Source organism: Hemiscyllium ocellatum, chromosome 43 (assembly GCF_020745735.1).
Source record: "Hemiscyllium ocellatum isolate sHemOce1 chromosome 43, sHemOce1.pat.X.cur, whole genome shotgun sequence".
NCBI lineage: Eukaryota > Metazoa > Chordata > Chondrichthyes > Orectolobiformes > Hemiscylliidae > Hemiscyllium > Hemiscyllium ocellatum.
In genome coordinates this window covers 30,029,964-30,045,853 of record NC_083443.1, presented here as the reverse complement: position 1 = coordinate 30,045,853, position 15,890 = coordinate 30,029,964, and the positions used below count along the sequence as shown (strand labels likewise).

Below are 15,890 nucleotides of genomic sequence, written 5' to 3'. Positions count from 1 at the left end.
ACACAGGGGGTAGTCCATGTGTGGAATGAACTGCCAGAGGAAGTGTGGATGCAGGTGAAGTTACAACAGTTTAAAAACATTTGGATAAGTTCATGAATACAAAAGGTTTGGAGGGATATGGGTCAAGCACAGGCAAGTGGGACTAGTTTAATGTGGACTGGTTGAACTGAAGGGTCTGTTTCCATGCAGTATGACTCTATGACTATACAACGTGAACTAGAAGAAAACTGATATAAAAGACACCTAAGGGGCAATATTTTCACACAGGGTGATACGTGTATGGAATGAGCTGCAAGATGAAGTAGTGGAGGCTGGTACAATTGCAACATTTAAAAGGCATCTGGATGGATATATGAATAGGAAGGGTTTGGAGGGATATGGGCCAAGTACTGGTAAATGGGACTAGACTGGGCTGGGATATCTGGTCAGCATGGACGGGTTGGACCGAAGGGTCTGTTTCCATGCTGTACATCTCTATGACCTGAGCTGGCCTACACGTAACTCCAGACTCACAATGATACTGTTGATGCTTAACTGCCCTGTAGGCACTTAGGGATAGGCCTCACTAGCGACGCCCTCATCCTGTTAATGAATGTTAAAAAAAGATATTGCTTCAAGGATAAATAATATCCTGGACACTGGGGATAGCTCCCTGGTTTTTCCGCAAAATAGTGTAGGGGGGATCTTTTACTGAGAACACTTTGGTTTAGAAAGACTCTAGGAGAAAGTGAGGACTGCAGATGCTGGAGATCAGAGCTGAAAATGTGTTGCTGGAAAAGCGCAGCAGGTCAGGCAGCATCCAAGGAACATTCCTGAAGAAGGGTTGATGCCCGAAACGTCGATTCTCCTGCTCCTGGGATGCTGCCTGACCTGCTGCGCTTTTCCAGCAACACATTTTCAGCTTAGAAAGACTGTACCCTCAGTAGCACCCCCCCCCCTCCCTCACTACTGTGACAATGGATATCTGAAACAAACACAGAGAAACTCAGCAGGTCTGGCAGCATCTGTGGAGAGAGAAACAGAGTTCGTGTTTCAAATCTGGTCGACTGCTCTTTCCAGAACTGAGGAAAAGTCAAACCATACTTGAAATGTTAATTTTCTCTCTCTCTCTCTCTCCACAGATGCTGACAGAGCTGCTGCGTTTCTCCAGCACTCACTGTATTTGTTTCAGATTTCCGGTATCTGCAGTATTTTGTTTTTCATCAAGTGTGATGGGAAGAGTCTGGTGAGAGCTCAAAGAAGGAATGTCCTGAGTCTAGGGGGGTGGGTCAGACTGGGTGAAGAGCAGATGCTGGGGTTTTGAGGAGGGGAGGTGTCAGTCACCGATGATTTATCCTGGTGGTTTCATGGTATCCTGGAGTGTTTCCTGGGAACTTCTGGCTGGGATTTGCTAGAGGTCCTCTTGGAATTATTCAGGCGAATGGCTTAGAGTTTTGCAACTCTTCTTCCACTTTGAAGTGTATCCGTGTTTGGAAGGGGGCCGAGGGGAGACTGTTATTATCTATAAGTGCTCCTCATCCAGACTGGACACCAGAGAGGGGAAGTGCGTGAGTGACAGTTGTATTATTTGCCAATGGGATGAACATCAAGTTGTTTGAGAACAAAAGGTGACCTCTAATTTCAGTTCCTTGAAAGAAATTTCCTGAGTGTGGCTTTTCATTTAACATTCAGCCACCTTGTAATGTTGCAAATCTGCATGGCATAGCTTTTTGTCCTGAGAGGGACCATAGGAGTGAGGCGCTCACATGGCAAAGGACTGTGGGAGGAAGCCCTTGCAGACACAGAGAGAACATGCAAACTCTATGCAGCCAGTCACCCAAGGATGGTATTGAACCCAGGTGTGGGACAGCAGTGCTAACCGTTATCCACCATGCTGCCCCAACACACAGCAGCTGTATACGCAACTAACTTGGGCACTCTGTGCTGGTTGGCGTGCTGTGTTGTACAGTTTTATGACTAATCTCAAGATTTATTTCTTGCAGGAGATGACAACGGTGCTTGTAAATATTTTGGACGAGAACGACAATCACCCTGCGTTTCAACAACAGCAATATGAAATCACCTTAGATGAAGGGCCAGACACCGTGCATTCTTTCAACCTGACAGTGAGTGCAACAGACCGAGATGAAGGTCCCAACGGAACGGTCACCTATGCCATTGTCGATGGGAATCTCCATGACACATTCACCATCCACAGTATCACAGTGAGTGTTCAATGTTACTCTGTTGGCCATCAGGAGTAGTTATTGTATTGGGGTGGGGGAGTCATTGGTCACCTTTTTTTATAGATATTTTTATTAGAAATTTAGCATTTTTACAAGTTTACAAAAATAAACAAAACTCTCAAGTACAAACATTGATATGCAATTAAATCTTAAATATATAATAACCAAAATTTAACAAAAGAAAAATACCAAGAAAGAAAAAAAACAAAACTTAACTAACTACCAATCTAACCTACAACTAACCAAAGTGTATATTTAAGTCTCTTACATTATTCAAATAAGAGAAAGAGAACGGATAACACAGAAATTGGGTAGTGAGATACATGCTCGGAATGTGTTAACATCAAATGTAACAAAACCCGTATTCGTGCGGGATTCCTCTCCCAAGGGGCCCCGGACCAGCCAGGTTTGTAATCTCAATTAAATAAGAGCCCTTGTTAGGATAGCTGAAATATCTGTATTTGTGTAATTCAAGAAGGGCTGCCATATTTTATGGAATAATTTGGTCTTTCGGTGCACCATATTTGTCAGGAAGTCAGGGGGAATACATTCCATAATTAATCTGTGCCAATTTGAAAGTCCAGGGGGGCCCTCAGCCACCCAGTTCACCAAAATATTTTTCCTTGCACAGAAAGAGAGAGTAGAAAATAGTCTCTTCCCGTGCATATCCAGGGAGGATAAGTTCGAAAAGCCCAAAAGGAGAGATACAGGGTCCACTTTAATTTCCGATCCTAAAATTTCTGTCAGGGTACTTGCTACTTTAGTCCAGTATCTACGGATCTTATGACAGGTCCATAGGTAATGTACAAGAGTGCCCACCTCTGTTTTACATTTGGGACACATTGGAGATGCTCCTGCCTTAAATTTTGTCAATCGATCCGGTGCTATATGGGCCCTATGAAGTATCTTCAGCTGGATAGCCTGGGTTCTGTTACAGATGGTGATTCTTCTGGCGTTTTCCCAAATGTCATTCCACATTTCTGTAGAGATTTCTAGTCCCAATTCCTGATCCCATGTTTTAAGTAGATTGTCTATATCTCCCGATACTTCATCATGTAGTAAATGCTAAATAGTACTGACGGAAGATACCCCCATTGGTCGTAGTACTCTACATTCTCTATCTGATTTATAAAGACTATCTAATAACGTAGTCTTCTTCTGTATATAATCTCAAATTTGGCAGTATCGGAAGAGGTCTCCATTAGGTAATCCGAATTTCTGACGCAGCTGTTCAAAAGACATCAGGACCCCATCTTCAAATAGGTCCCCTAGAAATGAGATACCCCTGGATCTCCAGAGTTTAAAAGTGGCATCTGTAAACCCCGGTTGAAATCCCCATGCTCCCACTATCGGCGCATAGGGGGATGTTTTATGTGAGTTGCCCTCATTTTGCTGCATTATATTCCAAGCTTTAATTGTGTTTAGTATTATAGGGTTTTTACAGTGATCCGTAATGATTTTTCTCTTGTCTGAAAATAAAAGGTTAATAAGTGGGCATTTTAGGGAATATCAGTTAAGTTCCAATCCTCCCCTTGCCTGTGTAGCTTCTTCAGCTTAATGAGGGGCCGTCTATGATTCCAGATAAAGGAACCCAACCAGCCATATAATTTACGTAGGGCCATCCTTGGCAGCATCACCGGGAGCATTCTCATAGGGTATAGGAGACACACTGGCCAAGGCCCAGTGCGGGCTGAAGCCAAGGACCTGTGCGGACTGGAGCCAAGGCCCAGTGCGGACTGAAGCCAAGGACCAGTGTGGATTGGAGCCAATGCCCAGTGCGGACTGGAGTCAAGGCCCAGTGCGGATTGGAGCCAAGGCCCAGTGCAGATTGGAGCCAAGGCCCAGTACGGACTGAAGCCAAGGCCCAGTGCAGACTGGAGCCAATGCCCAGTGCGGACTGGAGTCAAGGCCCAGCGCGGATTGGAGCCAAGGCCCAGTGTGGACTGGAGCCAAGGCCCAATGCGGACAAAAGCCAAGGACCAGTGCGGACTGAAGCCAAGGACCAGTGCAGACTGGAGCCAGTGCGGGCTGAAGCCAAGGACCTGTGCAGACTGGAGCCAAGGACCAGTGTGGATTGGAGCCAATGCCCAGTGTGGACTGGAGCCAAGGCCCAATGCAGACTGGAGACAAGGCCTGGTACAGACGGAGGCTAGGTGCCGGTGTAATCTGGGTTGGAAGACCATTGTTATGAACTTTTGTTTCTGCAACACTGAACTTTTTGTTTCTCTGTTCTGTAAGATTTTGTATCTGAAAAAGCTCTACCGAGGTATGTTTGTACCTGAAATGGTGCTGTAAGTGGCAACATATAAACGTTTCACTGTATTCATTTGATTTCATGTGATGATAAAGCTAATTTATTTCTAATTCTTTCCGATACCTCACATTCAGTCCACCTCTGTACACAACTCCCACCAGGGCTGTGATCTACCACTCTGACTATCGCCTGTAAGATCTTCCCCACCCACTCTCACCCAATCCAGTTATAACACCACTCACTCTGCATGCCCTCTGTGCTGCCCACTCACTCACCCAGACACCTCTCCACACACACCAACACTAGCAGCTGTGCCATGTACTTCCAACTCCTGCGATACCAGCCTTTGTCTCATTCCAGGAGGTAAACAGCCCACACTAAAGCAGACAGAGCCAAGCGGGATGGTTGGCTGCATTAGATTCAGCTCCTTACCCTCCACCTGGAGAAGACCCTGGTTCGGACTGCCCCGAAATGGCTGGCTGACTGCGCCCAAGCCCTGGATTGAAATGAGAATCTGCCCTTGACTTACAGTACCAGGACTCCCTGAGTGACGGCTATCCCCCATGTTAGGGCTGTGCACAATGACAAGGCGATACAGAAGAAATAAAGACCTGGAATTTCTGGCTGAGGGGGACAAAACAAGGCCTTGCAAAGTAGGGGTGTGCTGTGATTATCCCTATAGGCTTGGTGTGCACACCCTGAGGGCGGGCAGATACAGCCTGGTGTAGTAACTGACAGCCCTCAGATATAGGCTGGTGTTGTCCCATAGAGCCCGTAGATACAGCTTGGTGTAGTCCTTGAGAGCCGCAGATACAGCCTGGTGTAGTCCCTGAGAGCCCGCAGATACAGCCTGGTGTAGTCCCTGAGAGACCGCAGATACAGAGCTGAAAATGTGTTGCTGGAAAAGCGCAGCAGGTCAGGCAGCATCCAAAGAACAGGAGAAATGACGTTTCGGGCATGAGCCCTTCTTCAGGAAATGTAGCCTGATGTAGTCCCTGAGAGACCGCAGATACAGCCTGGTGTAGTCCCTGAGAACCTGCAGATACAGCCTGGTGTAGTCCCTGAGATCCTGCATTTCAGCCTGGTGCAGTCCCTGAGAGACCGCAGATACAGCCTGGAGTAGTCCCTGAGAGCCCGCAGATACAGCCTGGTGTAGTCCCTGAGAGCCAGCAGATACAGCCTGGTGTAGTCCCTGAGAGCCCAAAGATACTGCCCGGTGTAGACCCTGAGATCCTGCAGATACAGCCTGGTGCAGTCCCTGAGAGACCGCAGATACAGCATGGTATAGTCCCTGAGAGACCGCAGATACAGCCTGGAGTAGTCCCTGAGAGCCCGCAGATACAGCCTGGTGTAGTCCCTGAGAGCCCGCAGATACAGACTGGAGCAGTCCCTGAGAGCCCGCAGATACAGACTGGTGTAGTCCTTGAGAGCCCGCAGATACAGCCTGGTGTAGTCACTGAGAGCCCGCAGATACAGCCTGGTGTAGTCCCTGAGAACCCGCAGATACAGACTGGTGTAGTCCTTGAGAGCCCGCAGATACAGACTGGTGTAGAACCTGAGAGCACGCAGAAACAGCCTGGTGTAGTCCCCGAGAACCTGCAGATACAGCCAGATATAGTCCCTGAGAGCCCGCAGATACAGCTTGGTGTAGTGCCTGAGAGCCTGCAGATACAGCCTGGTGTAGTCCCCGAGAACATGCAGATACAGCCTGGGTGTAGACCCTGAGAGCCCGCAGATACAGCCTGGTGTAGTCCCTGAGAGCCCGCAGATACAGCCCGGTGTAGACCCTGAGATCCTGCAGATACAATCTGGTGCAGTCCCTGAGAGACCGCAGATACAGCCTGGTATAGTCCATGAGAGCCCGCAGATACAGCCTGGTGTAGTCCCTGAGAGACCGCAGATACAGCCTGGTATAGTCCATGAGAGCCCGCAGATACGGCCTGGTGTAGTCCCTGAGAGCCCGCAAATACAGCCTGGAGTAGACCCTGAGAGCCCGCAGATACAGCCTGGTGTAGTCCCTGAGAGCCCGCAGATACAGCCTGGAGTAGACCCTGAGAGCCCGCAGATTCAGACTGGTGTAGTCCCTGAGAGCCCGCAGATTCAACCTGGTGTAGTCCCTCAGAGCCCGCAGATGCAGCCTGGTGAAGTCCCTCAGAGCCCGCAGATACAGCCTGTTATAGTTCCTGAGAGCCCGCAGATACAGACTGGTGTAGTCCCTGAGTACCCACAGATACGGCCTGGTGTAGTCCCTGAGAGCCCACAGATACAGCCTGGTGTAGTCCCTGAGAGCCCGCAGATACAGCCCGGTGTAGACCCTGAGATCCTGCAGATACAGCCTGGTGCAGTCCCTGAGAGACCGCAGATACAGCCTGGTATAGTCCCTGAGAGCCCGCAGATACAGCCTGGAGTAGTCCCTGAGAGTCCGCAGATACAGCCTGTTGTAGTCCCTGAGAGCCCGCAGATACAGCCTGGAGTAGACCCTGAGAGCCCGCAGATTCAGACTGGTGTAGTCCCTGAGAGCCCGCAGATTCAGCTTGGTGTAGTCCCTGAGAGCCCGCAGATACAGCCTGGTGTATTCCCTGAGAGCCCGCAGATACAGCCTGGTGTAGCCCCCAAGGAAGCGCAGATACAGCCTGTTGTAGTCCCTGAGAGCCCGCAGATACAGACTGGTGTAGTCCCTGAGAGCCCGCAGATACAGCCTGGTGTAGTCCCTGAGGGCCCGAGATTCAGCCTGCTGTAGTCCCTCACAGCCGCAGATACAGCCTGGTGTAGTCCCTGAGAGCCCACAGATACAGCCTGGTGAAGTCCCTGAGAGCTCGCAGATACAGCCTGGTGTAGTCCCTGAGAACCTGCAGATACAGCCTGGTGCAGTCCCTGAGAGCCCGCAGATACAGCCTGGTGTAGTCCCTGAGAGCCCGCAGATACAGACTGGTGTAGTCCCTGAGACCCCCGCAGATACAGCCTGGTGTAGTCCCTGAGAACCTGCAGATGCAGCCTGGTGCAGTCCCCGACCACACAGTATCCTTGTTGCCAGGTCGGTCTGATGGACAGTGTGTCCTATAAATGGATCCAGGTTTTATAGAGGCTGGCACAGATCAGGTGCCAATGTCCATGAACACGGGGAGCATGGGACCGCTGCTCATGAATTGTGTCCTGAGCTGGTGGTGTCCAGTGTCCAACATTGACGTCTTTTGTAGCTGAGAGCTGGTCATTAGATTCCAGTTCTTCACGTAAGGGTTCCTCAGTCCAGGAACCCAGAGCTGGTCTACTCTGTTCACTTTAATTTTCTTTTCTCTGCCTCTATGCTATTTTTTAATGCTCCATTTATTATTCTACTTTACCTTCATTTAATGAATTCGGCACAGGCCCCATCGATGAGTTGGGTTCCAGCAGCAAGGAGTGGGGACAAAGACCTGGTGTGACAGTCTCCCGGTGTGTCGGTCTCCCATGCCAAGTCTCCCGGTGTGACAGTCTCCTGGTGTGACTGTCTCCCACTGTGACAGTCTCCCGGTGTGACGGTCTCCGGTGTGACGGTCTCCCGGTGTGACGGTCTGCCGGTGTCATGGTCTTCCAGTGTGATGGTCTCCCGGTGTGACGGTCTCCCACTGTGACAGTCTCCCGGTGTGACGGTCTCCCGGTGTGACGGTCTCCCGGTGTGACGGTCTCCGGTGTGACGGTCTCCCGGTGTGACGGTCTCCTGGGGTGACGGTTTGACGGTCTCCCAGTGTGCCAGTCTCCCGGTGTGCCAGTCTCCCGGTGTGACTGTCTCCCAGTGTGCCAGTCTCCCGGTGTGACAGTCTCCCGGTGTGACAGTCTCCCGGTGTGACAATCTCCCGGTGTGACTGTCTCCCGGTGTGACTGTCTCCTGGGGTGACTGTCTCCTGGGGTGACTGTCTCCTGGTGTGACAATCTCCCGGTGTGACAGTCTCCTGGGGTGACGGTCTCCCGGTGTGATGGTCTCCCGGTGTGACAGTCTCCTGGGGTGACTGTCTCCTGGGGTGACTGTCTCCTGGTGTGACAATCTCCCGGTGTGACAGTCTCCTGGGGTGACGGTCTCCCGGTGTGACGGTCTCCCGGTGTGACAGTCTCCCGGGGTGACAGTCTCCCGGTGTGACGGTCTCCCGGGGTTACGGTCTCCCGGTGTGACTGTCTCCCGGGGTGACGGTCTTCTGGTGTGACAGTCTCCCGGTGTGACTGTCTCCCGGTGTGACACTCTCCCGGTGTGACAGTCTCCCGGTGTGACAGTCTCCCGGTGTGACAGTCTCCTGGGGTTACGGTCTCCCGGGGTGACGGTCTCCCGGTGTGACTGTCTCCTGGGGTGACAGTCTCCCGGTGTGACTATCTTCCAGTGTGACGGTCTCCTGGGGTGACAGTCTCCCAGGGTGACAGTCTCCCGGTGTGACTATCTCCCGGTGTGACAGTCTCCCGGTGTGACAGTCTCCCGGGGTGACGGTCTTCTGGTGTGAGAGTCTCATCCCACCGTGAAGGTCTAGTCCAGTGCAGAGGCCTCATGGAGTCATTGAGATGTACAGCGAAGAAACGGACTCTGCGGTCCAACTAGTCCATGCTGACCAGATACTCTAACCGAATGGAGTCCTATTTGCCAGCACCCAGCCCATATCCCTCTAAACCCTTCCTATTCAAAAACCATCCAGGTGCCTTTTAAATGTTGTAACTGTACCTTCATTTACCACTTCCTCTGGCAGCTCATGTCACATATGAACCATTTGCCCCGGTATCAAGGCTGCATTTAGGCAAACTGTGGTTTCAAGGAGTCGTGGTGATGCTGGAATCAATGGGAATTTGGGTGAAAGCTCTCCCCTTTCTGGAGACAGACCTGGCACGGGCGAAGGTGGTGAGGCTGTTGTGGTCAGTCCCCTCAGGACATCGCCGTTCCATACCCACATTGTAATGTGGCATTGCCAAAGATTTTCCAAACTGAAATTTACCCTATTTATCTTTTCCTTTCAAATGAACCCCTTTGATATTGTGATGCATATAACATTTCAGGTTGTGAATCATATAAACATGACGTCTCTGGGTGCGGGGGTTATGTGGAGCACTTACCGATCTCTGTCCTGTGAGTGGTTAATGAGCGCCTGTCAGTGCCAATTCTCCTTTCACATTGAGAAGACTCATTTTTGTTTTTAATTCTGTAGATGTCCAAGGGCCAGTATAGACATTGAGTAAATATTAGTTCCTTGTTCTAGGGTCAGATCGAAGCAGTGAAGGAACTGGACTATGAACGAAGCCATGGCCGCTACCCTCTCACCATTACAGCCACTGACCAGTGTCCGAAGCCACTCTGCCGCCTGACAGCCACAGCCACAGTAAGTACATCAAAGAGCCAACTATCCATTGAGGCTGAGTGTCAAACATCAACAAAGCAAGGCTGTTCAAACCATCCACGCATGTTAGTTTGAAGAGAAATTGAAAGACTTGAATTTATATAGAGCTGACATATTAGAGGGGTACTGCATATCACAGAATCCCTGCAATGTAAAAGCAGGTCATTCGGCCCATTGAGTCCTCACCAACCCTCTGAAGAGTATCCCACCTCCCCCATCCTATCCCTGTAACCCCCCATTTCCACCTAACCTGCACATCCCTGTATGCTACGGGGTAATTTAGCATGGCTAACCCACCTAACCTGCACATCCCTGTATGCTACGGGGTAATTTAGCATGGCTAACCCACCTAACACGCACATCCCTGTATGATACGGGGCAATTTAGCATGGCTAACCCACCTAACCTGCACATCCCTGTATGCTACAGGGCAATTTAGCATGGCTAACCCACCTAACCTGCACATCCCTGTATGCTACGGGGCAATTTAGCATGGCTAACCCACCGAACCTGCACATCCCTGTATGCTACAGGGCAATTTAGCATGGCTAACCACCTAACCTGCACATCCCTGTATGCTACGGGGCAATTTAGCATGGCTAACCCACCTAACCCACACATCTATGGACTGTAGGAAGAAACCAGAGCATCCAGATCACTGTGCCAATCATCTGACATGACATTGGCTGGAGGGGAATGCAGGCAGCCTATTGGCTGTTTATCAGGTGTGGGTAGTGTTGTGACACTAAACAATCAGACCCCCAGATTGAGACATGATAAATGAAGGATGAATTTAAATCGGCAGACTTGAGTTTATGTGGAGCTGACATATGAGAGAGGCACTGTATGTGGAGAAAGTGAGGACTGCGGATTCTGGAAATCAAAGTCGAGACTGTGGTGCTGGGAAAACACAACAGGTAAGGCTTGTTCATTAACTGGTCAGCAGAGTAATAATGCAAGAAAACCAACATTTCGGGCATAAGCCCCTCATCAGGAATTCCTGACGAAGCTTATGCCTGAAACATCGATTCTCCCACTCCTCGGATGCTGCCTAACCTGCTGTGCTTTTCCAGCAACTGAAAGGGACACTATTACTCTGCTGACCAGTTAATGAACAAGCCTTACCTGTTATGTTTTTCCAGCACCACAGTCTCGACTTTGATCTCCAGAATCGGCAGTCCTCACTTTCACAAGCCTGTACATTTTTGACCATCATTTCCAGAAGCTAATAATCCCCAAGGTGAGCTGGAATCGAAGACCCTCAGGATATCCTGCCCCATCGCGGTGAGGTATCAACTTGCTGTGGTCTCCCCCAGATATGCTCCAACCTTAAAATCTAAAAGTCACTCTCCCTGCACCCAGGTTTTGAAACTTGTTATCCATCCCAGAAACTATCTGTGACAACCCCCAGGATTATTGGTTACACCCCTCCTTCTCTGCTAACATCTGTCAATGGATTTACTGAAAAGCTGGAAGGGAGTTGGAGCTGCATAACCAGAAAGGAGAAGATAAATGAATGAAGGCTGACAGTCAGGCACAACCATCACTGTTAGGGAGACAAGGTCTCTGGGGAATATCTCTGTCCCATGACTGAATGTTGTGTTTCAGGAATTAGCTTCTTGAACTGATGTTCAGCCTTGCTTATTAAGTGCACAGTGGAATAGTAATGTCCATGTGGTTCACACTGCTGCCTCGCAGGTGCTGGGTTCAATTGCAGCCTTGAGTGACTGTCTGTTTGGAGCTTGCATGCTCTCCCCATGTCTGCATGGGTTTCCTCCCACGGTCCAAATATGTGCCGGTTAGGGTGGATTGGCCAGGATAAATTGCCCCACAGTGCCCAGGGATCTGCAGACTAGGTGGGTTAGCCATGGGAAATGTAGTGACAGGGGGTGGGTCTGGGTGGGATGCTCTTCAGAGGGTTTGTGCAGATTTGATGGGCCAAACTGCAGGGTCACGGGGCAATGTTTTTCGGCTTTTTGTTGAACATCGGGATTATTCAGTGATTCAGAGTTCATTCAATCTTTCAAGTCTGTATTTGGAATTGGTTACTAAAACCCGAGAGAGACAGAGGCACACTTGATCGTGAACCACAATCAGAGGAAACAAAATGTTTGCTTCCACCTCTCCACCTAATCAGCGCTAAGTGTCCAAGACAAACTTGAAACTGGGTTTGTGTTTACAGCATAATTGTTTAAATGGCTAGAATTTAAATGATAAATCTGGCTTATTCATTCTCCTGTTGTAGGTGCTAGTCAACGTGAACGATATCAATGATGTGGTGCCAAGGTTTCCTCACCCTTACGAAGGTCCATTTGACATCACTGAGGGTCAACCAGGCCCCAGAGTATGGACGTTCCTTGCGGATGATGAAGATTCAGGCCCAAATGGGCAAGTAGAGTATAGCATCATAGCAGGAGATCCCCTTAGTAAGTCTGTGCAATGTCAGTAAGATAATCTGTAAAGAGTCTTAGAGCTGTACAGCATGGAAACAGAGCCTTCAGTCTAATTTGTCCATTTTGAGCAGATATCCTAATTTAATCTAGTCCCATTTACCAGCACTTGGCCCATATCCCTCCAAACCCTTCCTATTCATATACCCATCCAGATGCCTTTTAAATGTTGTAATTGTACCAGCCTCCACCACTTCGTCTGGCAGTTCATTCCATACACACCCAACTCTCTGTGTGAAAAAGTTGCCCTTTAGCTCCCTTTTAGATCTTTCCCCTCTCACTTTAAACATATGCCCTCTAGTTTTGGGCTCCCCTGCTCTGGGATAAAGACCTTGTCTATTTATCCTATCCATGTCCCTCATGATTTTATAAACCTCGATAAGGTCACCCCTCAGCCTCTGACGCTCCAGGGAAAACAGCCCCAGCCTATTCAGCCTCTCCCAGAGCTCAAATCCTCCAACCCTGGCAACATCCTTGTAAATCTTTTCTGAAACCCTTCAGGTATAATGATATCTTTCCTAAGGTGGCCTAACAAATGTCCTATACAACCACAACATGACATCCCAATCCCTGTACGCAATGCACTGAGCAATAAGGGCAAGTATACCAAACGCCTCCTTGACTTTCCTATCTACCTGAGATTCCACTTTCAAGGAACTATGAACCTGCACCCCATGGTCTTTTTTATTTGGCAACACTCTCCAGGACCCTACCATCAAGTGTGCATGTCCTGCCCTAATTTGTCTGATCAAAATGCAACACTTCACATTTATCTAGATTAAAGTTCACCTGCCACTCCTCGGCCCATTGGCCCATCCGATCAAGGTCCCTTTGTACTCTGAGGTAATCTTCTTCATTGTCCACTATCCTACCAATTTTGGTGTCATCTGCAAACTTACTAACCATTCTTCCGATATTCACATCCAAGTCATTGATGTAAAGCAGTGGACCCAACACACCCTGCAGCACAACAAAAGCATCAGGCGGTCAGTGATCGATGCACTTGACATGATGCCCAATTATGTGGGTGCAGTTTAAAACAATTAGTTTGTGAGTTGGTTTGCTAAAGAGCTGACATTAACAGCTGGAGCTTCGATAAGGGGAAGCTAGCACATGGATGAAAAAATACTGAGAGAATCAGATGAAGTAACTGACCATTAAAACAGGGAGGGGGATTAGAATTCCATAAGATCGCATAAGCAGCTATGATTCCAGGATTTTGAAATTGTGCAAACACTTCATTGTGTTCAGTTTAAATAGATTATGAGTCAGTGACTGCTGCTAGTTTGGAGCAATGTATAAGAAAAAGACTTGCTCCTTCAGTGGACCAGCATAGACTCAATGGAGTGAATGGCCTTGTTCCATGCTATAATCATTCGATGATAGTATTATTTGTAAAGCATCTTTCACAGCCAAAGGAAATCTCAGAATAATTAGCAGCCAATGATGTACTTTTGAATTGTGGTCAGTATTCTCAATTAGAAGAAGTCAACTTGTGCTCAGCAAGTTCCTGCAAAGAGAGATGTTGATTGAAGGATAAATATTAGCCAGAGCATAAAAGGTGATATCCTTCTTTAAAATGGAACATCTTACATCCATCCACGTGAGAAGGCAGTTGGGAACTCAGTTCAACATCTTGTCAGAGAGAGACAGAACCTCCAACTGCACAGCACTGAGCTGGAAGGACCAGACGAGATTCAGTGCTCTGGTGGAGACTTGAACCAGTAACTTTCTGACTCTGAGGTGTGGGTGCTGCTCCCTGAACCTTTGGCTGACAGAGTGCATCATAAGGTTTGCAAATGTCTTAGTCCTCTGCAGCTACTCAAGTTAACCGAGCACAGTTGGTCATAACAGAAAAACTCAGGCCTATTAAAGATAGGAAATGCTGTTCCTAATGAACAAAGTGATCCTTAAAGCAATAGTCAAAAAATCCACACATGGCAATTTAGAAAAGTATATGCTTTAAAAAAAAATCAGACTAAAATCATAGAGTCATAGAGATATACAGCATGGAAACAGACCCTTCAGTCCAACCCATCCACGCTGACCAGATATCCCAACCCAATCTAGTCCCACCTGCCAGCACCCGGCCCATATCCCTCCAAACCCTTCCTATTCATATACTCATCCAGATGCCTTTTAAATGCTATAGTTGTACCAGCCTCCACCACCTCCTCTGGCAGCTCATTCCATACATGTACCACCCTCCGTGTGAAAAAGTAGCCCCTTAGGTCCCTTTTATATCTTTCCCCTCTCACCATAAATCTATGCCCTCTAGTTCTAGACTCGCCCACCCCAGGGAAAATACTTTGTCTATTTATCCTCTCCATGCCTCTCATGATTTTATAAACCTCTATAAGGTCACCCCTCAGCCTCCGACGCTCCAGGGAAAACAGCCCCAGCCTGTTCAGCCTCTCCTTGTAGCTCAAATCCTTCAACCGTAGCAACATCCTTCTAAATGTTTTCTGAACCCTTTCAAGTTTCACAACATCCTTCTGATAGGAAGGAGACCAGAATTGCACGCAATATTACAAAAGTGGCCGAACCAATGTCCTGTAGCTGCAACATGACCTCCCAACTCCTCTACTTAGTACTCTGACCAATAAGGGAAAGCATAGCAAATGCCTTCTTCACTATCCTATCTACCTGCGACTCCACTTTCAAGGAGCTATGAACCTGCACTCCAAGGTCTCTTTGTTCAGCAACACTCCCCAGGACCTTACCACCAAGTGTATAAGTCCTGCTAAGATTTACTTTCCCAAAATTCAGCACCTCGCATTTATCTAAACTAAACTCCATCTACCACTCCTTAGCCCATTGGCCTATCTGATCAAGATCCTGTTGTAATCTGAGGTCCATTCACTTCTTCACTGTCCATTAAACCTCCAGTTTTGGTGTCATCTTCAAACTTACTAACTATACCTCTTATGCTCACATCTAAATCATTTATGTAAATGACAAAAGTTAGTGGTCCCAGCACTGATCCTTGTGGCACAGGTCACTGGTCACAGGCCTCCAGTCTGAAAAACAACCCTTCACCACCACTCTCTGTCTTCTACCTACAAGCCAGTTCTGAATCCAAATGGCTAGTTCTCCCTGTATTCCATGAGATCTGACATTGATAACTAGTCTCCAGAGGGGAACCTTGTTGAATGCCTTACTGAAGTTCATATAGATCACATCTACCGCTCTGCCCTCATCAATCCTCTTTGTTACTTGTTCAAAAAACTCAATCAAGTTTGTGAGATATGATTTCCCACACACAAAGCCATGTTGACTACCCCGATCAGTCCTTGCCTTTCCAAATACATGTACATCCTGTCCCTCAGGATTCCCTCCAACAACTTGCCCACCACCAACATAAGGCTCACTGGCCTATAATTCTTTGGCTTTTTCTTACCACCCTTCTTAAACAGTGGCACTATGTTAGCCAACCTCCAGTCTCCTGGCACCTCACCTGTGACTATCAATGATACAAATATCTCAGGGAGAAAATGAGGACTGCAGATGCTGAAGATCAAAGTTGAGGAGTGTGCTTCTTGAAATGCACAGCCGGTCAGGCAGCATCTGGGGAGCTCGCTCCTGACATGGGCTTATGTATGAAACACCGATT

At 48.4% G+C, this 15,890-nt stretch overlaps 1 protein-coding gene across 1 annotated transcript in view; it reads left to right on the top strand.

Moving 5' to 3' along the window:
- The window catches only part of cdh23 (cadherin-related 23), a 674,096-nt gene that overhangs the window by 576,973 nt on the left and 81,233 nt on the right, over positions 1-15,890 (top strand). The window contains exons 36-38 of the mRNA XM_060854138.1: positions 1,983-2,204; positions 9,690-9,809; positions 12,073-12,253. Coding sequence (XP_060710121.1) covers positions 1,983-2,204; positions 9,690-9,809; positions 12,073-12,253 — 523 coding nt within the window. The remainder of the gene's footprint in view (positions 1-1,982; positions 2,205-9,689; positions 9,810-12,072; positions 12,254-15,890) is intronic.